The sequence below is a fragment of the Hesperophylax consimilis genome, chromosome 25 (assembly GCF_061612785.1).
Source record: "Hesperophylax consimilis isolate HC1 chromosome 25, BYU_Hcon_1.0, whole genome shotgun sequence".
Classification (NCBI taxonomy): domain Eukaryota; kingdom Metazoa; phylum Arthropoda; class Insecta; order Trichoptera; family Limnephilidae; genus Hesperophylax; species Hesperophylax consimilis.
This window is the reverse complement of record NC_142860.1, coordinates 7,328,617-7,356,363: the sequence shown is the minus strand read 5'-3', so window position 1 is coordinate 7,356,363 and position 27,747 is coordinate 7,328,617. Positions and strand designations below refer to the sequence as shown.

Genomic DNA, 27,747 nt, shown 5'->3' with positions numbered 1-27,747 from the left:
GTAATAAGTATTATTCAATTGAGAATTTACAAGATATTTTGCTGTGTAAAATAACTTATCAGGCGAAATACATAACAGGATTGGCATATTATAACTACTTACATATTTGATAATAAAAGCCTATTGGGTGTTCATAAATTACTATCCTTTTTGTGTATTATTTTTGATGTTTGTTAAACACAGTGACATTCACAAATTAGTCCGCGACTGACAGCTCGTAACACTGGTTGCACAGTAAACCCACCATCATCTCTTGGATTCGCATTACAGACAAACACAAACGCAATAGTTAGCGCGATACGGAAAATTGATATCTGATAATACAGTAGAACCCCTTTAATTCTAACCCCGATAATTCGAAAAAACGCGTAATTCGAAATTTTCGCCAAAAAAATATCCACAGAAATTTTTTTTCATACAAAATGGTTTTTTAATTCGAAATTCGTTAATTCGTAATTCGAAATTTATTTTTGTCCGCACACGAAAATTTGTTTGTGTAATTCGAAAAACTTCGATTTTTGCGAAAATAAAAAATCATAAAATTTCGTAAATCTGAATCTAAAAGACAGCCATAATGGTAAAATGCCGAAAAGTGTATTTTTACGTAGTTATACATCTCCCTAATTAGTATTATTATTTTGTAAATGAATCGATTTATCACACCAAATATCTGAATATCTGAAGGGTCAGCTGCGACGGAATTCGAATGATAAATTTCAATTTACGCGGAAATACGACATATTTTTACGAATATACTTAAAATATCTGAATTTAAAAGGCCGGCCGCGAAGAAAATCTGCTGAGAAAATTCGATTTACGCGGAAATATATCGTATTTTTACGAATATTATAAATATCTGAATTTAAAGGGTCGGCCGCGAAATTTCGATTTACGCGTAAACATATCGCATTTTTACGAGTTTATTTCAAGTATCTGAATTTCAAAGATCCGGCGCGACGGAAATTGGCTCCGAAATTTCAATTTACGCGGAAAATATCGTATTTTTAACTAAATTTACTTTGAATGTCTGAGTTAAAAGATTTGGCGCTACGGAAAACGCCGCAAAATTTCTATTCACGCGGAAATATGACATATTTTTACGAAATTTACTTCAAATATCTAAATTTAAAGGATCGGCCGCTACCGAAATCGGCCGCGAAATTTCGGTTTACGCATAAATATATCGTTTTTTTTTTCGAATATCCGAGTTTTAAGGACTGGCCGCAACGGAAATCGGCTGCAAAAAATTGATTTAAACGAGAATAATTGGTATTAATATGAGTTTACTCCAAAGATACCTACCGAATTTGAAGGGGCGGCCGAGGAACTCGATTTTCGCCATTTTTTTTTTTTTTTTTTTTCATAAAATTTCGAATTACGTGGGAATTCGTTAATTCGAAATTTGATTTTTTATGTCCGCTGGATTTCTAATTAACGAGGTTCTACTGTACTGCATGGAATACCAAAATGGAAAGCCTTAGTTCTATTGTATGGTATCACTTCCAAAACATAAATGTATGTTGTACCTGTATTTCTTTTGCAATCCACTATATAATATGAAATATTGAAACAAGATTTCAGAAACTATTATTATTAATTTCTTATTTGTCAGGTTAAAAGAAAATGTGACAAAGCTGTCGGACCACCTGAGTGATGCTGAGCAGAGCGTAAAAAGGTTTCAGGGGAAGCTGTCTGCGGAGCGACTGGATCGGGAACAACAGCTGGCCAACTCTAACCACAAACACACCCAGAAGATTAAGGTGGGTTCATATCCTTCACGACAGCTGGGAAGTGTATACCGCCAGGAGTCCCAACAGCTCTCAACTGCCCAGAGCCACTGGGACTGGTATGTTGTGAGGCTGAAGGGAATGGGGAATAGGAAGTTTGACAAGTCCCTGGTTATTAGCTTTAATATTAGGTTACGAGCTATTATTATGTGACACATGAGCTAGAAAGGTGCCGACAAGTATCAAGCAATAGTTGCACACTAATGCAAATGTCCAACTGTATTAATAAACATACAGGGCCGGTCCTGTCCAGGCGCAATTGGAGCAGTCTGCTCCGGGCGCCGAATGGCCAAGGCACCAAGGACGCAAGAAGCTGATACTAACCTAACACCAAACCTGTAGATGTATACATAGACACAGATTCCATACACTTTGTCCTTTTAATGACTTCATTATTTATTTGCTGGTTGGTAATGTGCTTTGTGTGACCTGTCTGGATAACCCTATCAGATCTGGTCCCCAAACACGGCTAAAGTCATTTCAACCAACACTTTGATTCTGAACGGTAGTCTTTCATTAGGATAATGTTTTTTTAAATATACAATTTTATCTTACTTCTGATTAAACATTTTCAAACATCAAAATTCTCTCTTAAACCATCAATCAATTTCATTGACCTCTCTGGGGTCTAAGAGAAAGGTATGTAATTTGGCGACATCAGTTTTATTTCAAATCTGTATGGATCACTTCTTAGGATTATTACATTTGTACAATAGCTCCTGCAAAATGAATACAGTGAAACTCTCTTAAGAAGTTTTCCAAGGGACCGGGGAAAAAAAACTTCTTAAGGGGGAAAACTTCTTAAGGCGATTTAACCAGCGGACGAGAATTCAAATTTCGTTAAAAGACGATCTCGCGATCGGACGTTTTTTTAGACCGAGACAGAAATACCGAATTCATTCCGCTGCGAGCCGTACACTCGCGCGGCAGTGAAAACTACAGCATGGTTCCGATGAAATAACAATTATTGTTGTTTAATTCTTGGTTGTAGCTTTCTTCCTTATAAGTAGTTACATAAATATTTGTAAATTATACGTCGGAGTGCGTAAACATAAATAAATACAAATGCAGTTTGTTGACATGGTAGATATAAAATATGTAGGTACAGTAGAACCCCGTTAATTCGAACCCCGATAATTCGAAAAAACGCGTAATTCGAAATTTTCGCAAAAAAAATTTCCGCTGAAAAATTTTTTCATACAAATTTTTTTTTAATTCGAAATTCGTTAATTCGTAATTCGAAATTTATTTTTGTCCGCGCACGAAAATTTGTTCGTGTAATTCGAAAAAATTTGATTTTTGCGAAAATAAATCATAATATTTCGTAAATCTGAATCTAAAAGTCAGCCGTGGCGGTAAAACGCCGAAAAATGTATTTTTACGTGGTTATACATCGTCCTAATTAGTATTATTATTTTGTAAATCTGAATCGATTTACACTGGAATGTCGTATTTTTTCAAATTTATTTCGAATATCCGAGTTTAAAGGGCCGAGAAAATACATTTTACGCGGATATATGTCGTAGTTTTACGAGTTTACGCCAAATATTTGCATGGCCGCGTAATTTCGATTTACGCGTAAATATATCGCATTTTTACTAACTTTACTTCGAATATCCGCGTTGAAAAAATACGGCGCGACGGAAATCGGCCGAAAAATTTCGATCCATGCCGAAATATGACATATTTTTACGAATTTACTTCAAATATCTGAACTTAAAAGGCCGGCCGCGACGAAAAACTGCCGACAAAATTCGATTTACGCGGAAATATATCATATTTTTACGAATTTATTTCGAATATCTGAATTTGAAGAGCCGGCCGCGACGGAATACGGCCGCGAATCCTCGTTTTACGCGGAAATATATTGTATTTTTACGAATTCAAATTCAGATATTTGAAATAAAGGGCCGGCCGCGATGGAAAATTACCGCGAAATCTCGATTTACGCGGAAATATATCGTATTTTTACGAATATCTCAATTTAAAGGGTAGGCCGCGACCGAAATCGGCAGCAAAATCTCGATTTACGCGTAAATATATAGCATTTTTACGAATTTATTGCGAATATCTGAATTTACAGGGCCGGCCGCTACGGTAATCGACCGCGAAAATAAAGAAATAATTGGTATTAATACGAATTTACAACTAAAATATCACCCGGATTTGAAGAGGCGGCCGAGAAAATCGATTTTCGGCGTATTTTTTTTTTTTTTTTTTCATAAAATTTCGAATTATGTGGGAATTCGTTAATTCGAAATTTGATTTTTGATGTCCGCTGGATTTCGAATTAACGAGGTTCTACTGTATACAGGGTGTATCGGCACTAACCCGACAAACTTTAACCAGCTATTCCTTAGCACATTTGGAGTAAAAAATGTTATGTGCACTTTGCTGTCCGGTAACGTTTTTTTTTAATAAAAAATTAATTAAACATATTTTCACCACATGTCACCACTGTTTTATCCTTTGTCAAAATTTGAAAGCAACATCGCAACTCTCGCGTGTTGCTGCGAACGAAGCCCGTATTACATAATCCAGTACCAGAAAAGAAATATTTTATTTAACAATAATGATTATTCACATTTTTCGTATGCGAATCACTGATTGTCTTCTTGTATTGTACACATCAGTTTTATTTTTGTATCTAAATTGTTTCACCTCTGGAATGCTTTGGTTTCACCTCTTACGCGTTTCACGTATTAAATAGTCTAATTTTGAAACTAAGAAACTAATTAGTAGATTTCCTGAATTTATAATCGAAGTCCAATAATTCTGAGCACTTTTAAAAACAATTTTCCTCACTTAGGTACTTATCAATAATAATAATTGGATTATTTGAACAGCGCCGTTGTTTTTTAAATCACCGTAAGTGCTCTGTCAAAATGTTACTTGCTAGGCTATCCTACAACGTATATTTTTTAATAAATTTAGTTATTTACAACTTCGCGGAATGTGATTTATGAATATTATTGCTTATGTTAAAAGCCTTCCAGAATTACCGGAATATAACGAGCAGCTTGACACACTTAAGTTTATTTCCACTAATTTGAAGGTACAAAGAATGTATAGTTTTAAAAACAATCCCGATGAATCAAAAAACGGTTCATATAAAACTGCTGCGCAACACACTGAGACAAAGGAAAGCACTCACACAAACGTCATGACTGCATTGGATTGACCACCTGCAAATGAATGCTGCCAGATTGCTAATTTATTTAAACAATAATTATTAAATTTTATTTAAAATATCGCAATTTTTTTAAAAAATCGACAATAAATTACAACTATAATTTAAAAAAAATATTCTTAACCCCACGCTTTTTCGTAATTGATTAATTAATTCAGAATTTAAACGTTGCTTGAAATGACTAGCCGTATTTGGTGACCAGATCTGAATATCCAGGTTCAGAATTTAAACGTTGCTTGAAATGACTAGCCGTATTTGGTGACCAGATCTGAATATCCAGGTTTAGAATTTAAACGTTGCTTGAAATGACTAGCCGTATTTGGTGACCAGATCTGAATATCCAGGTTCAGAATTTAAACGTTGCTTGAAATGACTAGCCGTATTTGGTGACCAGATCTGAATATCCAGGTTTAGAATTTAAACGTTGCTTGAAATGACTAGCCGTATTTGGTGACCAGATCTGAATATCCAGGTTCAGAATTTAAACGTTGCTTGAAATGACTAGCCGTATTTGGTGACCAGATCTGAATATCCAGGTTTAGAATTTAAACGTTACTTGAAATGACTAGCCGTATTTGGTGACCAGATCTGAATATCCAGGTTCAGAATTTAAACGTTGCTTGAAATGACTAGCCGTATTTGGTGACCAGATCTGAATATCCAGGTTTAGAATTTAAACGTTGCTTGAAATGACTAGCCGTATTTGGTGACCAGATCTGAATATCCAGGTACTTCCTCACCTTCCACTCCTTCCCTTAGCCATAAAACTTACCCCAATTCAACATAAAAATTGTTTAAATTATCGGATGTAATGAAATGCATAATAATTAGACCCCAAAATACTTAATTATTCAGGGAAATAAACCCCTGAGTCATCAGTTGGAAATACCAACGACATTAAGTGAAATTAACAATGCAATAATCCTATTATTGCATTGTTTAAAATTTCACTTAATTATTAGCATTAGCAAATAATATTGGGATTAGCAAATAATAATTTACGACAATTTACTCGGAAATCAATAAAGCCAGAATAATAAAAAAAGAAAGTTATCACTTACGTCGTCTGTAAGTGGCTTTACCAAAGTTTGATAATGCCGTCAGAAGGTGAAACAGCTGTCACGCGTAATAATAATTACAACTAGCAGAACTTGTTTATAAACACACTGTTTTTATAAATTTTTTAATAAGACTGTTAAAATAAAAAAAATCTCTAAATTGAAATGGAGTTCTACAAACTAAACTTAAAATCAAATAAATTTATTGCGAAGGTTCAAAGTACTGTACTGTAATATTATATTAAATAATTTTTACGTGTTTAATTATTGTTTAAAGTCAGATTAAAGCGATTAAAAAACCCACCTGGCAATTCTTATTCGAGTTTCGTTGTTTTTACGTATTGGCGCGCTTACAAGCATCAGTCGTCTCATTTTTAACCATTAATATTTAGTGTGTAGGAAAGAGAGAAGACGCTTTTCGACACACTTGTCGAAAAACTTGTTGAATGCCGACGGGCATACTCTTCTACAGATTTTATTAAATATTGATATGTAGGTAATATTGATGTGTAAATGAATGACATTGTGAGAATTTTACCAATAAATAATAAATGAAAATGCGGACATGTAGTTTATGTTAATTTTTTTATTGGAGCATTTGTTCGAAGTGACTACCATTATTTTCGATGCAAGCGTGTAGTCTTGTTATATTTTGATTATTTAAGTTTGCAGGATTTGCTTTAATTTCTGCAGCGGCTTCCATCACTCGTTCGAGCAGTTGCTCTCTTGAGGCTATTGGCTTAGCATACACTTTTTCCTTGAGAGCCCCCCACAGGTAGTAATCCAGGGGGGTCAGGTCGGGTGATCTTGGTGGCCAAGCAATGGCCGGACTTCCACGGCCTATCCAACGACCAGGAAACTCGACATCCAAGTAGTTCCGCACGGCAATCGAATAGTGTGGTGGGGCTCCATCGTGCTGGAACCACATTCTCCGTAGTAATTCGAGGTTCACATCTTCCAGAATCTCGCCCAGTTGCACTTGTAAGAACTCCAAATACATCGGTCCATTTAGTCTGGGAGGCAACTCGATTGGACCGAGTATTTGATTTCCCAGGATTCCTGCCCACATGTTGATGGAAAATCTGTCCTGGCTCGACGACTCCCGAACAAGCTTGGGGTTTTGTTCAGCCCAATGGTGCAAGTTGTGCACATTTAGCACTCCTGTTTTAGTGAACTGTGCTTCGTCGGTAAACAATATGTTTTTCATGAAGTCTGCATCTCTTATGACATTATGCAGCATTCTTCTGCAGTACACGACTCTGGAAAAGTGGTCATTCTCCATGAGGCCTTGGCAGCGCCTATAGTGAAAAGGTTTGAGCCCGTGCTTCTTCAGAACTCTCCATACCGCCATGTGTTCCCTGTGTCCTATCATCAGAGCGACCCGACGCACGGACAGCGTGGGGTCTTCGGTAATTAAGTTCAGGATTCTCTCCTCAACTGCCACAGGAACGATGTTGTGTCCTCCGCCGGCGCCTTCAATCCGTCCGATGCCACAGTCACGCAATTGTTGATACATCTGAAACAAAACAACAAATAACAACTGCTTTTATTATTCAGCTCAGTAATAATGTCAAATAAACAATCGCGGGCTTTTTCACTCATTTTATTTTTAAAGAACACTTATTTTAGGCACATATCAGAAAACTTACGTTTTCTCTTCATTTATTTCATTTTTTTATAGTAAAATGTATAACAAAGTGTTTTAAATTATAATTTTCTTAACTAGGTACGGTTGATATCTTGGATTCACAGGGGTGAAATTGAATTCAAGTAATTTAAATAATCCCATGGTGAGAAAGGGAGTGAATTCAATTGCAGTGAATGATGCATTTATTAGAGATTAAAATTAATTAACTTTTTAAAACGCCGTTTAGTGACCACTGAACACAAATCACCTAAAGTACAATTTACATTTTTAAAGTTGGTGGCCCCTTGTTATGTTTTTAATGTTCCCAGTTTAAATTTCAAAAGCGCTTTTTGGCATTATCAATGAATGTAAATAGTTTCAATAAACAATTGATAGGGTACAAACCTGGACAAAGGTAGCATGGTGTGGGACGCGTCTTCCAGGAAACCTCATGCGATACTCCCTTACGGCTGCTCGTGAATTTCCATTGCAAAATCCATAAACAAAAACAATATCTGCTTGCTCGGCAGGTGGATAATTGAGGGGCATATTTCAACAGTAAAAACTTAGATAACAAAACAAAAACGAAACTAGAAACTTGATGACATGCGAACTCCCAAAACAGCACTGACCACTGATACGAGACGGGGTGGCGGGAACCACACGGGACTTGAGACAGAATATGTGTGAAAGAGATGACAGTAGCGCGGCGTTGCCAATTATTTTACCCCTATACTGTGGGCAGTAGCGGAGTGTGGAAATTTTATTTATTTTTTGTTTTTAAAAGAAAAAAAATGTTACCGGACAGCAAAGTGTACATAACATTTTTTACTCCAAATGTGCTAAGGAATAGCTGGTTAAAGTTTGTCGGGTTAGTGCCGATACACCCTGTATAAATATACATTTAAAAAAATTTCAAATATTTGTTTAATTTGTTTTTTTTTTAAATATTTTACACGAGTTTTCCAAAGGTGAGTAAAAATCTTTTGTTTTACTTATTTATTCGTTTGTCCGAAAGGTATTACCGGTAAGTTTTATTTCTAATACTTATCTTCAAAGTATTACTTGATTTGATATGTATGACATTGAAAAGAGGGTTTATTCCTTACAACTGAAGTAGTTTATATATTAAAACTAGGTTTTATTTCCAACTATTTTCTACGGTACCTACCTACATATGTAGTTATGCGATTGCATAATATTGTATCGCTTTCATGTATTTGTTTTCATGATTAACGGAGCGACCTGACTCGTCTAATTTTCGAAATGTTATTAAATTCACGAGTAAAAATCATAGGTTTGTATGTCAAAAATAACCTTGTTTTTTTTTCCTAAAACAAGAAGCTCAATTCACAATATGACATTATGAAACTGACAAAAAGTAACACAAAAAACATTAAATATGTTGAATTATACCAATGTAATAGTGAATTGGACAATAAAATAGAAATTATGAACAAAAAAATGATTTGAATCGCACATCACGAATCGAAATTCATTTGGTTCGTGTCACTTTTTGACTACCAATCACAAACAGTTTCACGTACTTTGGCATAAGTTTTAACATTTATACATGAAAAAACGATAACAGACATAAACTCCTGTCCATAGTTGATTCTTTTCCCTGGAAATTAAACAACACAAAATTATCGCCACATGTTATAAAAATATGTGCTTATTCTGACTGATTCTTTCGAACGACCCTGTAGCATATAAGTACGAACAATGTACACGGATAATTAAATATCACTAACCTTTGTTTTTTCTGAAAATATATCTCCCACGTACGTTTTTGATGTCGTAATTTGTGCTATCTAATAAAACTTTTTTTCGAGGGTATTTTCCTCCTCATTTTTAAGCGAGGAATTTCTTTAAAATGTTATCAAGTAGACTGGCGTGGAATAGACGTCTGCTCGCCGCCCTGTCGCAGCGGGGAATGATAAAATTTCGGCTTGCGCCGGGGCAAGACACAAACAACAAACGCGAATCGAAATTAATTACTATTATATACTTTAAGAATATATTTTTTGGTCATAAATTATTTCTAATGTTTCAATTATGTCTTGGTAAATTATTTTTCTAAAAAAATCTGAACTATACCAATTTGTAAGACCATAAATAAATAGTCCAATTGAGGGATTTTCGTCACAAAACGCGTGCTCGGATTTATTTATTAGTAATTTTATTTGAAATAAAAACAAAATTCTTATACATACATATGATAGATAATTTATTGATTGTTTATACATTATTATTCAATGATTTGAAATATTTGCTGTATAATACAACTTCACCTTTGAAAATGCAACAAATCTGCGCATCGTCCAACGGTAACACTTTATTATGATATGAAAATAATATTATTTTTCAAAATTTTACATCTTACTTTACAAGATAAAATAACGATCTTTCGAAATCAATTTGTGTTTTTTTCTAGAAAAGTGTCCATACGTCTAAAAGTGGCCTCAAAAATGCCAAATTTCAGGTCAAGTCTACCTATTTCGCCTTAAGTGGGATTCAATTTTAGCCATTTAATAACTCGAGTCCGGGGCATACGTCATTCCTATGTCTACCTACGTTAAATTGTCGTGAAAACAAGCTCATATGATCCAAGCGGTCAAAAAAAAAATATATATATACATCTTCTAGTTATCATGCGTTTCAATCTACATTTTAAATTTATGCATATGTATTTCCTAACCTTCAAACTTAATTTACGACAAATGTCAGATGAAACATGATGCACGGCAATTTTTGATGTTTGAATGAAAAAAACGTAATTATAATGCATATTTTACCATCTCCCCCGCCATATAATCATGTTATGTATTTAAAGGTGAAATATTCCGTATTAACAGTAACAGTACAGCCCCTACCTTACTCCGCCTCACAACGCCGCCCAACCGGGTGGTGACATAGTTCCCCTGTCTGTGCACTGCACAGGCAGGGACACTCTTGTGAGGTGTCACATAAAAAAAAAAAAAAAAAAAAAAAAAAAACCGTGATCCGATAGATTATCAAAAGTTTTTCGTGTTTTACAAATTCGATGGAATAAAAATTTTATACAATAATATTACGAAACATCTCTATGTTCATTATCAAAGGGAAGATTATTGAAGGAGGCGTCGAATGTATGCAAATGTAGATCTAGCCCACGTTGTCATTAAGGTTGAGTTTAATATAATCTTTCATCTTATTTCGGCCTTAAAGACGCTTGCATATTTGTTACATAATTCCGCATTGTTTATTCGTTCCATTGCTATTTTACCTAGTTAGGGGATTAGGAGACGGGGTATTTGGTTTATTTATTGGTTACGGCAGGTTACGGCTTACGGCCCGGCGGCCGACAAAGGGTTTAATGGTCTCAGGTACTAGGTATGGGTTTCAGTCAACGTCTTTCAATTTATGACTTGGAAAAAGGTTCATTTTAGATATTTTGGACACAATATTTCGTTTGTGTTGATTTTACTGCCGGATTTCTAAAACCTCTTAAGCGGGAAGCAGTTTTAGCTCGAAAACTTCTTATGTGGGAAAAAATCGTGTTTTTTGTATGGAATTTTCAAGGGACCAAAAATCAAAACTTCTTAAGTGGGAACTTCTTAAGCGAGTTTTACTGTAATAATGATTATATTGGGTTTTTCAGGAATTGGAAGGCGAAATCGAAAACAGAGGAGCACAACTTGCAGCATTCAACATAAAAATTGAAGAAATGGAGACTAGCATTAATAAATGGAAAAGTAAATTTTCTGAACAAGTGAGTACTGTACAAATAATGTATTTTGTAGAAATAGAAATTAAAAAGATAAGAGTTGAACTGAAAAAATAGAAATTATGTAATAAGCCAATATGAATAATCAACTTTTTACTGTAATGATTTAGTATGAGTAATCCATAGACATTCAAATTAATTTGGGACTTTTCTGAGCAGGATCTGAATGTTCTTTCTTAAACAAATCGCGTGGCATAGTGACTCTAAAATTGAGTGAGGTGGCTAAATTAGAACACATTTGTAAAAGTGTCTAACTAAATAGTGTAATAAAATATTAAATTTTGGAAACAAGCCCGAACTTTTGTTCACCTGATTTCGGATATGTAGTTAAGATTTGTACACAGCCAGCAATTTGCGCACCAAGTAATTCGTAAGCTATTACAATACGAGTTTCCTGTATACTGTCAGATTCATTTATTGACAAATCACCGAAAGTGAGGCAGTCATGCCGCCTCTCGTGCTCTGCGCAAGTTGGTTTGTTCCCCTTCCCTAATTGACTTGTCTATTAATTTGGGTGTCTTTGGAGTATTCAGTGTTCTACTGTAATGAGTTGATATGAGTATACAGTCTTCTACTGTAATGAGTTAGTATGAGTAATCAGTCTTATACTGTAATACATATATGTAAGTCAGTATGAACAATAATATAATCTGTGTTCTACTATAAAGAGTGATCAGTCTTCTACTGTAATAAGTTAGTATGGATAATCAGTGTTCTATTGCAGTAACATATTTGGTTAATAGTATGTATTCTTCTGCAATAATTTATTGTGAATAATCACAATTCTACTAATAATAAGTTGGTATGGGTAGTCAGTGTTCTACTGTAATAAGTTAGTATGGTTCATTAATTAAGTAGCGTGTTTGTTTTATAATAATAGTAATATGTTTGATATTTCAGAGCACCAAGAACAGCGAACTGGCTGGTGTGTTGGTAAAGTTTGAAGAGAGAGTGAAGCAAAGGGAAAAGAAGTTGGAAGAAACCATTGCCCACAGTGCCAACTTGCAGGCAGACCTCTCACAGGCCCAACAGGTCAGTACAGCAGAACACATTAATTATAATTATTACTCAATTAAACTACATACATAAAGTTAACCTATACTTTAATGTATCTTGTGAATACCACACAAGAGGCTCAACCATCTTGAGCCAGTGAGACTAGGGCATCCCTGATTGGGGTATGTTATGAGGCTGAAGGTGGTGGGGAGGGATGAGGAAGGTGGAGATATTCAGATCTAGTCACCAAAGCCATTTCAAGAAAAGTTATAATTCTGAATGGTGGTCTTAACCAGGGCAATATTCCACTCTGAAATTTATATATTTTTGAGTGTATATTTTGAATGTATATTTATAAGTGTTTATTTTTTAATGTAATTTTTTCAGACAATCAAAACGTTGGAGAAGACCCTGTTGGAGCGTGAGAAGAGACTGACACAGTTAAACTCGCAGCTGGAGGAGATGAACCGCATTCAGGAGATCATTGCCAACCTCATGGGCAATAAGGCTGCCTCTACCAACAGCTCCAATAACTCTATGCACTGAATTATAATCTCCTTCAGATACCCCAATATTCCTACTAACTATGGACTCTTGTGCAGAATTCATGGGTTTGGGTTGTTTTTTTGCTGTATGGTGATTTCATAGGCCTTGAGGGAACAATCCAAAGTCTTGCATAGAAATATCTGGTTTTAATTTCCTATTGAATTAATTTTATATTTCTAATGATAAGTCATGTTGTTAATAATAATAATAAGCATTTCTGTTTTTATTTGTCATTATTTCTATTCAAATATTAAGATTAAGGGCGACTTGCACCAACTATCGCAAATTTTATCTTAAATTGTATTTAACTAAACGTATTTAAGACCCTAAATACATTTAACTTAAATGCGTTTAGTTGCGTCTTGCACCACGCAGTTCGGTGGCAATTTTAGTTAAACGCGTTTAACGCGTCGGTAAAACAGTTACCGCGTGTTTACCGCCATTTACGCGTAAATAAAACAGCTACGATGTTTCATTTTACTTGAAGTGTCAAAATATTTTGTGATTGTGTGTGTGGTTTAATAGTGTGTTCATTTATTTTATGAAGAAAAAGTTAAAGCAAATAGACATAATGATGAAATAATACAAAAAGAGCTTCTGTTGTTGGAATTAAAAATACAATTATCCGAGTAATTTTGTTTTTTTTTTTAATTTCTTTTACATATTTTATTGTTTTAAAGTATTATAAGAATGCTGTAGGTATGATTAGAAGTTTACAACCTTGCAAAGTACTCCTCGATAAGGAGTGTTAGCTCTGGTTAGCTCCAAGTGACGAGCACCTCATTTTGATGTCATTTCTTTACTGAGACGAAATATTCTTTGAAACTTCTTGGCACTGAGTGTTTCAAATAAATTTGTTCTCTTGTTTACTTTTCTGACTATATTATAATTTATTTAAGTTATTTATAATTTCAATAACATAATTTCTTCATGATCGTCAGAATACATATCCCAAATGTTCATTGTGAATACAAATTAAAATGAGATAGATTTTAAACACAATCAGAAATCGAAGAGATAACCTAAATATTTTTGACAGTACTGCTTTACGAGTAGGGCTAAACACGTTTAACTCAGTTAAACAGCCGCTTTTGGGTATTTAACTTTGACAGTTCTTTAAACGCATTTAACGAATGAAATTTTGTGGTGCAAGACGCCAAGTCGACTTAAATCAAATAATGTGTTTAAAATTATATTTAAATCAAATTTAACTTATGGTGCAAGCCGCCCTTATTGTGTTATATTATATAGGCCATTTTTATTTGAAAAATTGACATCTTTTTTTGAAACTGTAAATAATCATAATACAGGTGATATTATTATGTCTTTAACATTAAATTTTTTTAAATTATCAAATTAAAATGAATTCATTATTTATTTTGTTCAAGTCTTGGCACGGGGATGTACCGTATGATGAACCCCTAAGTCCACTTAGGAGGGCAGTTAAACCGTTGGGCCTGTGTGGCAGAACAGGAGGGGTGAGGCACCATTACCAGCAGTGGACAGTCTGCACACCCGCCACCAATAGAATGTGGCAACTCTGATGTCTGGTTGTAAATCTCCGGAATGTTGAAGACTCAATCTGCCCGAAATTCTTTATAAAACCTGTAAAAACATTCTAAATCTGAATCCATAGAAGCGGGAGAAGAAGTCGACGAATTTTGTATAGCTGATATGCATTAACTTCTCTGATCTAGTGTCCGCTGACGCCATGAACACATACCTACTCGGAGATGGAGTACGCCAGGCATATTGCCCCTGGCCGAAGACACCAAGGCGTTGGCGGACCATTTGATAAGTGAAGCTCTAAGAGTTGTTGGCGAAATAAAGGTTGCATGTGACCCCGCTCTGTGAATTGAGCTTTGCAACTCAAAAGCTCCTCTTTAATAAGGAATATATTTGTAAACCTACGAATCTGAGTACCCCCATGAACGAAGATGTGTTCGACATCCTCAGCGGAGCAAAAAAAACATTGTCAGCAATTCTACTCCATTGAGATCAACAAGAGACAGAAAAGGAAGAACTCAAATTTCAAATGGATTTGTTCTGCGAGACGAGATCATCTGAAACGTGTACCTCTTTGTGAAGTCAACGTCATCGAGGAAAGATACGCGCTGCGACAATTTGCCTTGGAATGCAGGGCCAATGGTCCGAAAGCTCACTCGGAAAAGAATCACCAAAACTGAGGATGCAAATGGCGACTAGCTCAGCAGTAGAGTCTGAACATTAATGGGCCATAATGCCAGTACCTACCGTAGATCTTACAGCCTTCTCAAAGGCACCCACTCAGTTGAGTAAAGGAAACTGTTGTTACGAGGAAAATATGGACACGGATGTCATATCCAAGCAAATAGCGGTTTTCTAGATACAAATAAAAGTCAAAATGCGAACAAAGCTGGAGTGAATCGGACTCGAGATGGGTAACAAGTACTAATACAGTACTTAGATACCTTACTTTGATTGAAATCAAAAGCACTGGGAAGGCTGGAAGGTTCAGTGGACTTTTTATTTTATTTTTTATATTTACTCCACACAGGAGGCCCTGAAGAAAATAATTTCCCTCAGGGCTTATGTCATCTTTGGGGATGCTGTGTGGAGGGTCTTACTGGACTGAAGATAAACTGTAGGAAAAAAATACTGCTCTTTCCTCATACGACTTTCTAATAGTCCAGCGAGACAGCGTTTAAAAGTACGCCCCATGATAATAATCGGCATTATATACCTATTCTTCCCTTGCACCGTGGAGTTCACATACAGAGTACTCCCATTTCACAAAAATACTACTTTTGTCCTTTTCCTCACACTACTTTCTAATAGACCAGATTCAGACGGCAGCGGTATTTATGAAGTACGATGCAACTGATCGACATTATAATATTATACCAAATACCTAGGAACCAGATGTTTTGAAGATTCGTTACAAGTACAAAGTACGATGTGAATGTACCCAGTATTTTTACTGGGTACAATAAATACCGCTCTATTCTAATCTCGACCTCAGGTACAAATAAGTAATAAAAAAGAATGGCAAAAAAATTACTTATGAACTCCCTTAATGTGTAGGCTCTAATAAAAGATTATTTAAGAACAACAAAAAACGTAAGAAAATTTATATTACAGATAAAAAAAATTAAAATTCAAAAGAATATAGTATTCAAGCCCTATATATCTTGCCGTAGGAGCAGTCCTCACTTCGGTTAGGAAAAAACTCCCTACTACAACAAGATGGTAGTTTGGTTGGGACCTCACGCCTCACTAAACAACTGTAATGTGAAAATTTCTAAATATTTTGCCTTTTTTAAATACACATTTGAATTTCATTTTCGTTTTCGGATGAATGAATGCAAATCTTGGAAACGGAAATTACTTCCCAACATACAATCGAGGTGAAACTAAGCAGATATACTTGTTGTCGATGTCAATGCATTGTATCAACTTTTGATGGCAATCACATCACATCACATATACACACGCGGACATATATGCATTTCTCTGAAATCGGATGACATTTCAGCAGTTAATATACTAAATAAATGTCAGTCCTACCCGATCGTCATTTGACAAGGTAGGTAGAGTTGTTGACTCTAGTTCTTGGGTAGGAAGGTTCTACCCTGAGACAAACCAAAAAAAAAATAACTTTAACCTCTCAGAAAAGGACTTTTATTTACTTTGTGTACCTTTGCGAACTGTCAAAACGCGAAAATTTTTGTGTTATTCACGAGTTTTGTTAAAAGCTTCATAACTCACGTTTTGGGAAACGTAGCCTCATTCTAAAAAATGTTTTGGAAAGATTATGAAATTCACTATCGTATTGTTTTGTTATACGTAAATATTTGCGTTTCTAAATATACATTTTCTGAAAACGTCAAAAATATGTAAAAATCGCTGACCATTATTTCAAAGCTGTGAAAAATGTACTATTTTCTGAGTATCATAAAGAAATAACACTTTATATATTGAAGAAATATAATTAAAAACTATTTGTCACCTCAAAATATTAACCGTCCAAACTAAAATATTTTTTATAAATTATTTAAAAACGCAATAAATTATGAACGAACAAGATGACAAGTCCAATCGACTTAGATAATGCACCTCGAAATTCCATAGATATTCTCATATGCAGACGCGTAGCGTTATTCATTATCGATACTCTGTTTTTTAAATCATGGCAATCCGTATACTAGTGATGGAAATAAATCGATTTTTGTAAAATCTCGTGCGTTTACGTGAAAAGACGTACTAATGTCTTGACCGCTATTATCATATTTACGTCTTTTGACGTTCTAATGTTCCGAGTGGTTAAAAGACATTTTGATATAGCAAAAAAACTTTGTTTATTACGGGTTGATTTTGTATTTAGATATAAATTAAATATAAAGAGGTGCATCCTTTTCACTCACTTTATTAAATAATTTCTTAAGACTACATCATTTTATCACTAATAAAATATTTATCTCTTACTAAAACAATAATTCGGATACATGTTCGTTATTAAATAATTAATTATATGTACGTACAAGATTGGTACAAAAAGTGGCCGAATATAAAATGTCAACAATGTTTGTACTAACACTATAATTCTTCCATAGCCCGAGAACCAAAAATGACCCAAAATCACTGGGACAGCTCCTCTTATGCTGACCTGCCATTTTTCTTAATGGTTCATGTATTAGCCTTAAAGACTAATATCATAACACAATCACATATGTTTGAGCTAAATGTATAGCCTCTATGGATTGGGCTAGAGCCCAATCCAAATAAACCATCTTTTGCCTTCAACGAAATTTATCATAATGTAGTGTCAACCATTCTGTGAATGTTAGATTATGCTATAAAAATATAAATATATCACTACTTCATTATGTAATGCCGTTCACCGAAGAGATAAACTTAGAGAAATGTGTTTTGGGCGTATCTGTGTGCCTGAGTAAGCTTCATTTTATCTCAGTAACTTGGATACATCAAATTTTTTTTAAATCAGTATATATAACACTTTTGTTGATTTTCTGTCCAGTGCTGTCGCTCAATATAAAAAATGAAGAGGGCAGTCTTCAATTGAAATTCAGATGAATATTTCTAAGAAAACAGTTCCCGTATTAACAAAATGATAAAAAATAAAAATCAACCTTTTTTTGTAATAAATTGTGTATTGTCTTCAGCTGCCGAATACAAAATTGAATTAAATGGCAATGTATTTTTTACAATGGTGAACAAAATTTTATTTTACGTCAAATATTTCATCATACAAAATGCTTTCACCGATTGCATAATCTTTTGAAATGTTCTCATTCTCTCATTTCAAAACTTATACGCGACAGTAAAAGTAAATGTTGAAAAACGTGTACATACTTACAATTAAATTGATTTACTACTGAAATGTGTTTGAATGGATGCCAGTTTTAACAAAATTAAATGAGTCTTAAAAAATATTATTTAAATATCCACATTTAAGGCACATTTTACTTTAAATAAGTGAACTGTTTCACATACAATAAAGATACAACTAACCCAATAAATTTTATGAGTATTCAAATAAAAATTGACAACCTCAAAAATATATTTAGTCTTTTAAATTTTTTTTTATAAAAATTAACAAAAGAAAATAAACCTGTAGGTTCTTGTCTGCAATTATACAGGGTGTCCGGGGTAAAGTGCGCTAAACTTCGGGAAGTGATCCTACATGATGGTAGAAGTAAAAAAAGATAAATAACTTTTAGAAATTCCAATGTTTATTTTCCCATACAAAACTATTTTTCCATGGAAGAATATTTATTATCCCGTACAAAAACTTTTTTTTACTTAAAAACTACCGTAAAACATTGAAATTTCGAAAAAAGTTATTTTTATTTCTTACTTCTAAAATCATGTAGAATCATCCCCCCGAAGTTAGCGCACTTTAACCCCGGACCTTGTATTTTTCCTAAATGTCTGGATAAACAAAAATATTAGACAAGAAAGTGGCTTAGCTATCAATTTATAAAGAGAAGTTACAAAAAATCTAACACATTTTTTTTGGCATCATTGTATTTTTCATTCCCAGAAAAATTCCCTTAATGGGAGGTAAACGTTCGCAGCAACGATACGGCATAATAATTATCCTTTGCGTCTGAACGAAAGGCAATTATTGTTGACGCAGCTGCTTGTCCGAGTCACGGTCGCTGTGAGTATTTTAGATTTGGTTCATATAGAAACAATATGGAAGAAATTTGTTCATCACAACGCTTCAATAATATTTTAAGAGATTTATTACATAATCATCTGTCAAAGAACGTTATCAGATTTTTTCAATATAGTGTGAAGTTTTGCTTAATCTGCAACTATTTTGAGGATAACCAATGAATTAGTATACATTTTGATGGGGAATTTCATTTTATATAATATGTATACACATTCCAAAACATTAAATATTTATCTTTAACCACATTGTTATGTACATGTGTAATATTACAACCAAAATATTTGTAATTTGGATGGATTTATATTAACATTTAACTAGGTATAATGCACATTATTTATTATATATTTAACAGTTTATTAATATATATATATATACATTAACTATTATTGCAACTAAAAAGACTTAGCTGATATTTTACCAGTATTTTCAAATGACGAAACATAAATCAATTATGTAAAATGTTGGTAGGTACATATTTGTTTGATTTTTTATTCCATTCTTTGCAGTTTGCGTCATTAACTAGTGTGCTGCAGTCATTTTGAAAAATAACTAAACAACATTATTTTTTTGAAAAATCAACAACCGGAGATGCCATACAACAAAAACTCATAATTTTTTTATAAATTGTTTTTTTTTACCAAAAATTTTATGGTTTCCTGAACGATCAATCGGAAGAATCATTATCTAATTTTACATTTCAACATTTTATAGTTAACTCGCTCAACTATTTAAAAATAAACTTTGTTTTTGGATATTATATTCAAAAGTGTTTTTGAAGTCACTGTATAAATATGATACGCAAAAGAATATAAGTATTTTCACTTTGAAATGTTTTGACGACGGTGGCATCCAAAAATTTTACATAACACTCCGCTAAACCAAAAACAACCATCATTACCAACAAATCATTCAACTCAATGTCTTTCCTTAGCACCGCAATATTTAAAGCACTCGTTCTTATAAAAACATAATGGAGATATAAAATATCATTATAAAAGCGTTAATAATAATTTACGTTAACTATCTGAGGTTACATTACATCATTGACAGTCCCTCTTGTGTCAAATCCTAAAAACAGGCAATTCCCCCATATCAGACATTGAAAAACAAACGTTTAAAAAAATGAATTAGAAAAGCTAAAATTCCATTAAACATGAAATACGTAATCACAATTTCAAAAGTAAACCTTTAAACATATGCACCTATGCACCGCAAAATTTCGATGTACATAGAAAGTAACAGGCATGCACGCACGGCACTCGTATTCACAGTCATACATTGTATTTTAAAATTAATGAATGCTTAGCACTGGTGTTCTGAAATTATTTGTGCATCGTATCTCAATGTACGTATATAATAGCGGGCATGTACGAGATTTGCCTCTCATTCACAATTATGCATTATATTTAAAAACGTATGCATTCGCTGGAAGTCTGGATCATTTGTGCATCAAGTCCATATAAATTACGGATGATGGTGATTCCTCACATTTATGCATTGAAAACTTGCAAAGTTCATTTTAAAACCAGCGGTGGTTCTTCACTACACATACGTGGTTTCTTTTATTAAATGCCTTTCTTTTGTAAAAAAAAATAGTCGGTATTTATATTCATCTATAAATTGTGTTTATTTTTTCGTGGGCCGTTGGAAGGATTGTGTTATGCGGGAATCACCGCTCGACTTGTGAGTCTGTCTGTTCCTGTTTGGGTGGGGTTTGCGTTCTGAACCTGGCAATGAGGTCGCCGATGTGTTTGAGCTTGGAGTGGCTGTGGTATTGCTTGGCGATGGAGATATGGCGCAGTCTTCCGTTGACATGCAGGTCTATGACGCCCCACATCCTCAGGAGTCGGAGACAGTTCTTTATGGCGTCGGTTGAGAGGGCTTCGCCTGTGGAAAACATTAATATTTGAGTTAAATTATCTATGGCTCCTAATGACATAATACTTAATCAATCAACACCCTAGTATCATTTTTATGGAATGTCACTTTGACAGTTCTTTGCAGACCTAGAAAATAATACCAAACTTGTTCATATTACCTTAAAATAGGCATTTTATTTAGATTTAACGAGGCTTTTATGATATTCGGTAATAATGGCTAATATGAGGTAATAATATTTTCCAACAAAGAAAACTACAATACTTGAATATTTCTTCAAACTACCAATAGAACGCACCACGGGTACTTTTTGCACAAACATACTCTCCACCTTAACGAGTCCGTTCTCTATGGCCAGTAGCTCTCTTGGAGAGGCAGGTGATTTCTTTACTTTGGGGCCCTTCATATCAAGAACATGTAGTTACCGTATTGACATGTGCCGGCATCCAGCATCGTCTTGAGCTCGTCAATGACCTCCTTGACAAAGTCTGCCTCGCTCATGTGCGTGGAGAGCCCATTCTCTGCGGCCAGCAACTTGGGTAGGCACTGCGCCGTCACGCTGTACACGTCTATCAGTGGTTGTAGGACTGTCTGTAGGTATTTCCTAAAAACACACCACAATTATAAAATAATGTTCATAACACAAACACTCCATTTGCTGAAAGCAGATATAGTGGGGTTAACAGATGGACTGGGTCTGACTATCTGTCTATATATATTCCGCAAGCACTCCGCCCATCGTGCTATATACCACATTCCTCTGACAGCGGCCCAGCTGTAAATAAACTTCACCGGGTTGTATGGAGGTCCACAATATGGCTCCCAAGGTATTTTCCAAGACAATGCAACTGTTTTCAGGTCATTTAGTCTGTTCAACAGGTTGTGGTTAAACCCTGGCATCCAAGTAAGAAGAAAAGGAGTGTTGAGACCAATAGCGGCTCGTGACATGAGTGTGCATGTGACAGAAGTTTGAAAAATTCGATATAATATTCGTATTTAATTCGTAGTTGTTTAATTCAAAACTATTTTTTTTAGAAAATTCAATTTTCACAGATCACGGATTTTCTGAATATCTTCATACAAAAATCATTTTCGAAAGAAAAAAAAAAGAAAACATTTTCGGCTACAACATCAATAATGTCATTATTTGTAATGAGCCGCCACTGGTGGGAACCTGGGTGAAGTCGGGTAGCAATCACTATCACGAGGAGTTAATTTGAGATGATCGACAAGGATTGTGCACACCTCCTGGAACAAATGGAATTGATTGAACATACTTTTCTCTCGCACACTCGTCCGTCCGGTTGACCATGTAGTACACCTTGGTCTCCACGGGGTAGTCATCGTCGACAGAGTCCATAGGCATCACCGAGTGCGACATGCGCATGCCCTGCATCTGATCATCTGAGTAATCTTCCCTCTACAGAACGTGACAAACAACAAACATTAGCATTATACAGACTATTTTACTATTTATAACTTAGACTAATCCTCCATCAAGTAGTATGGTTGCTGCAATACAATCATTAGCCTAGTTAAGGTTGTAAATATTGGAATTTGCGATGTTTGAATAAATCAAGAATTTAAGTGAAAATGGGATGTATTGTTTTTGTGGGACAATAAAGTTGTCGATTTGACTTTTGCAGTGTTAGAGTGAGACGGCAATATTTATATATATAGTAATGCGTGCTCACTCGCCCTCTTTTGAATCCATTAACTCAGACGTTATCAGCTCTCGCAATTTCCATTGTTAATTATTGTATCGCGTAAATAATAAATCTTGGACTATTTTTATAATCCTTCACTCTATCCTGTAAATAACAGTTAACTTGTTTGAATAAAAACATTTGGTTAATACTTTAGTTTATTAAAATATGAAATGTACTAAAATCTGAGTTTTGATTTGATAGAAATGAATTTTGATTGCTAATAGTATGGATGATCTACAGTCTCTCGAACATGAATCGTACCTCTAACACTCTAATCCAGTCCTTGCATGACACCTTGTGTATGGACTCCCGGACGTAGTCCTCCAGGTCTTGGCAGGGCTTGCACAGGATGAACTCCTGCGACAGGACCTCGCACAGTTCTAGGGACAGATCCATCAGCTGCTTCCAGGACACCAGGCCACTGGAGGAGGGCTGCTCAGCTATCAACACCTCGAGAGCCGTCACTGGAAACAGAACAACCTCATTTTAATGAAATAATCATTGGTTTTGGTCAGTTAGCCAATGGAAAAGAATGACGACAAGTGGAAACTGATTCTTTTTTTTTCTACATATTGAAATCTTTTTGTAAAATTTCTAACAATTATTTTATTACCTTTCTAAACCATCAAAGGCAGATTTAATAGCCGCTGTAATATTTTTTTTAAATATGAGCAAAAAAAGCTGTTAGGTCGTATGTGGGATATCTAATTTTTTTTTAATTGTTCGACCTATTTAATTTATTAACGTAAAATAAAGAATATAATTTCACATAAAATCCATTAAAATGTATGAGAGAAAAGCAAGGTGCACAATTCATGTCGCTAGGAGGCGCTAGTGTAGCAGTTTGCCATAAGAATGTATGGGAAACATCAGAAGTTGGAGGTATACGGGTAGAGTAATTTAATATTGTTGTGAAGAAGTGAAACATAATGTTTTGTTATTTTATTTAAATTTATTTATTTTTTTAAATACAATAACAAGAAGGTATAAGTTAAGGTAATGCTGTAGTGAAAAATGAAACATGAAGGTTTGCAAAGAATTCATATGAACAGTGTTTCAACATCTAAATCATTCTTAGATAGAGATTTTTACGCGGCAGACCTAACCTACGTGCATCTGTGCATTAGAGATGACAATCAACTTGTTAATAGAAGAACTGCCCTCCTGTACACAGAATCCAGCAGGTTTATCGAGGGAGTAGCTGTGACTATCAGCAGCTGCCAGCTGGTCACTATTGAAGAATCTACTATCCCTGTACAAGATGCCTAATTTCTTGGAAGCCCAGCATTTCCAGCTCCCAATCTTGCAAAAGCATACAGAGATGCAAAGGTATCTAGTATATAACCGCAAATCAAATCACAAAATACTCAATACAGATTAACTATCATTTTAATTTAATATATTAAGTTACAGTAAATTCACCAGTTGGTTGGACTTACCGACAACACTCTGTATGACGTAATGCGGCAGGAGGCAGTTTCCGTAATAGGACAGCTCGATGATATTGGGAAGTATGGAGACGGGCTTCACCATGATGCTGCCAGAGTCGTGCTCCTTTATCACCAGACCGGGGCCTAGGATGTTGATCTGAAACAAAGTCATTGTGAAATTTTCAATTTATTATCTCCCAGGATGGTTGTGTATATTGAATATTGATAGAAACTTACTGACGGAGTTAGTAGGACTGTTGACAGAACACTGTCACCTCAGGACACAACACATGCAAAGAGGATGAAGAAACTTTTAACGTTACTTATTGTATATGTGTACGGACGAATAAAAAGTGCCACGAGTGCTACGCACGTATATTTATGCGTTCGATTTTAGCAGATAAGGGATCTAAAAAATTGTTTGTATCTGACGTCTGGCATTCACCAGTTCAAATATTCTTATTTGTATATATAAAACAATTTGAAGACGACGATGGTGTAACGATATGGTAGTGTGTGTGTGAGCTAATGAACACAAAAATTGGGTCAATGTTGTATTCACCGAAGAGGACTTTTTTTTTGTTGAGGTGATTTTTTGTAACGCCTCACTGTTTATTATAATATTATAGCCTTATCCTACATCTGACTGTGTTTCAAGACAATTCAGGAGAATTAATGAACCTTTTAAGATAAGCAATTGTAAGACTTACAGCGTGATTGACAACATCCACAATGTCCCCGATATAGCCTACGTTGCGTCCGTCCATCAGCAGCTCTTGGGTGAGCCCCTCCACGGCAGCCACCAGCTCCGACAGCGTGCAGCCCGAGCGGAAGCGGGTCAGCAGAGCAAACGCCACTGCGTTCGTGGACATTATGGCCGTGGCATTGGAGCAGTCTGAAAAGTCAAAATAACATATGAATTAAGATTCTCACAGCTAATGTGTTATAAAGGTTATGTTGTTTGGCTTTTGGGATAATGCACCATGTTGAGATGCTGTCCAGATCCAACTGGTACACCAGAGGGAACACACGCTCCGAGGTTGGAGTTTAATCAGCCAATAACTTAGATGAGGCAGCTTGGACACAACAAGACTTCCACAAGTCTAGTAGACCCCCAGACATATGGTTGGGGAAAGTAAATCCAGAGTCTGGGCTTATAATGGACGGAGGCCGCTGATGTATTCTAGGTCAAGGATGCCTGTACAGTGGATAGTGAATTTACCATAGACAACGTGTCTGGCAATAGCCTCCACGAGTCCCTTCTGGTCCTCGGCCACGCAGTCAGTGCCGAAGAGGCTGGCGCAGCTCGAGTTGGTGGTCATGGTGCGCTCGTAGCTCAGCATCTTGATGGTCAGTGGTTGCGGCCCCTGACCGGCCAGCGGAGGGAAGGTGTGCTGCTCAAAGGACAGCGTGCGATACACCGTGCTCTGGTTGGGTTTGCGGAATGACTGGACTAGTTCCTACAACAGACAAAAGACCTATTAACCTTTGGAATGCCAAACTCCTGCGACCTAATACTATCCAAGTGAGGTGGGCCAGGGTAAAATGCCGAGTTGCCCACCATGAGCCGGCTGACACTATTTTCATAATAATTTTTTCATATGTATATTAAATAAAAATCATGTGTTTATGTATTTATAAAAATTGTCTATTTCTATCCTATGCAGTTCCCCAGGGTAGCTACTTATATTCAGAGAAATTGTTTTTCTCTCTAACGTTATAAAAATTATTATTTATTTATTTTATTTATTTAATACATGTTACATTGTTTTGAAATTTACATAAAGTAGATATAATGAATCACCATACTAGGCGGCTGCCTGTTTCATGGTGACCAATTGAGTGTAATTACTTTGTATGAAATATGAAATCTAGTGTAAACATATGAAATTAGTAACTATAGATGAAGCTAACATTTTGGAAAAATTGTAATAAAAAGTAGAAGATAGAAATTAGAAAGGAGAAAGAAGTAAATTAGCATTAGATCGTAAAAATGTACATAATTATATATATAATTTTTAATATGTGTGCATGCAAGCACACATGTGTATATAGCAGCAGACATACGTGACATCCAATGGTGATGCCCTTGGGAAGAATCACTAGGTTAATTAACTGCCTCGCAGGAAATGTGGATATTTTCCACATGTCCTACAACGTATTTAAACGTGAAATATTATTATTCAATACTTAAAATTGTAAATCTAAATTTGAAACTTTTTTCTTTGTCCCACTTGTAAATGTACCTATTTGTTATTCACTTTTTTGTAAATGTTAATTATCGATATTGCAATGTTCTGGTTCATACTGTTTTTGCAAATAAACAATAAATAAAATAAAATAAATAAATACCTATATACATATAACAACACATGTATACATACACCCATATGACGCATCCTCACGCATATAAACAATATATACACCTCTATCTGAGTACTTGGAATAGGCTACTAATTATATATTGAAGAAATACAAAAACTTTCTCTAGTTTTATTATATTTATTTTCCAGCTAAATAAGCATTCTTCACAATAAAAATAAGTCAGTCTAATAGTCTAACAGTCTGTAAATAAATAGGTACAGTTCTATGACTTTTGAAAATCGTTTGACACGGAATTTGCGATGTTTTATTCGCAAATAAAATAAATATGTTTTCAAGTGACGAAACGACAAACTAAAATAATATTATTATAATACTTAATTTCCTTTTAAGCGAATAAACAATATTTTAGCAGAAAATACAATAAAATCAGGGCCAGTGTGTTGAATTACTAGCAAATCCACTAAGGATTCGTCGGCACATGACGAGTACAGAAGTCAGAAATCCGCTACAGATTTCTTGGCACATTAGAGGTTAAATAAATAATCCAAAAAGTGTTGCAGAACATGAGGGAATGAAGCTGGCTTACCCTCATGGAGAAAGGCTGGTTGAAGTCGATCCTGATACTGCCGTAGTGCGAGTTGAGCACCTTGTAGATGGCCTTCATGGCCGCCCCGAAGGTCTCCATCTGCTTGGGCATGCCGAGCTGCTCGCGCACAAAGTTGCCGTCCACCAGCTTCTCGTAGTTCATGGACACCGGCACCAGCAGCGCATCCTCGATGGTGCCGTCCAGGTAGGCGTCCACTATCACCGACAGAATGCCACCTGAAATTGTTATAGATATGCTTTTAAAGAATGCTCATACTCTCTTCACATAATAGTACATATATAAACCAGTATACTAATCAATGACAGCTGTTTCAACCCAATCTATCACATCAAGCGGCACACTTTGACACAACTGTGTGTTTTAGGGAACCTTCATGGATCACATATTATTATATATATTGGAAGACAAGTCGTGGGACCAGGGCCTCGATCCTCAACGAAGCCATTCCACTCGAACAAAGAGAGGTTCAATCCACTCATTTTTCGAGTGAAATGACTTTTGACGTTTGACATATATAAGTATGTACCTTCGACGAGACTCAGGATTAAGAATGTCGACCAATGTATGTACTTTTGATGGCGATTGCAAGCGGCCTGGATTGGAGAATCGATACCCAGGAGACATGGCCAAATACAAGAGAATAC

The 27,747-nt window shown here is 35.2% G+C and overlaps 2 protein-coding genes across 9 annotated transcripts in view; one reads left to right on the top strand and one right to left on the bottom strand.

Annotated features, from left to right (window-relative positions):
* Nucleotides 1–14,278, top strand: part of LOC149411486 (uncharacterized) — a 38,055-nt gene extending 23,777 nt beyond the window's left edge. For both annotated transcript variants that reach the window (XM_089646769.1, XM_089646768.1), the window contains 4 exons: nt 1,613–1,760; nt 11,306–11,416; nt 12,332–12,463; nt 12,815–14,278. In XM_089646769.1, the coding sequence (XP_089502895.1) occupies nt 1,613–1,760; nt 11,306–11,416; nt 12,332–12,463; nt 12,815–12,973 (550 nt within the window). In that variant the 3' untranslated portion in view covers nt 12,974–14,278. The remainder of the gene's footprint in view (nt 1–1,612; nt 1,761–11,305; nt 11,417–12,331; nt 12,464–12,814) is intronic.
* Nucleotides 14,279–17,362: 3,084 nt separating this feature from the next.
* mino (glycerol-3-phosphate acyltransferase mino) overlaps nt 17,363–27,747 on the bottom strand; it is a 127,298-nt gene continuing 116,913 nt past the window's right edge. For all 7 annotated transcript variants that reach the window (XM_089646621.1, XM_089646620.1, XM_089646618.1 and 4 more), the window contains 8 exons: nt 27,083–27,318; nt 25,394–25,631; nt 24,882–25,066; nt 24,181–24,328; nt 23,003–23,205; nt 22,310–22,452; nt 21,458–21,636; nt 17,363–21,041 (listed from right to left, as the gene is read on the bottom strand). In XM_089646621.1, coding sequence (XP_089502747.1) covers nt 20,824–21,041; nt 21,458–21,636; nt 22,310–22,452; nt 23,003–23,205; nt 24,181–24,328; nt 24,882–25,066; nt 25,394–25,631; nt 27,083–27,318 — 1,550 coding nt within the window. In that variant the 3' untranslated portion in view covers nt 17,363–20,823. The remainder of the gene's footprint in view (nt 21,042–21,457; nt 21,637–22,309; nt 22,453–23,002; nt 23,206–24,180; nt 24,329–24,881; nt 25,067–25,393; nt 25,632–27,082; nt 27,319–27,747) is intronic.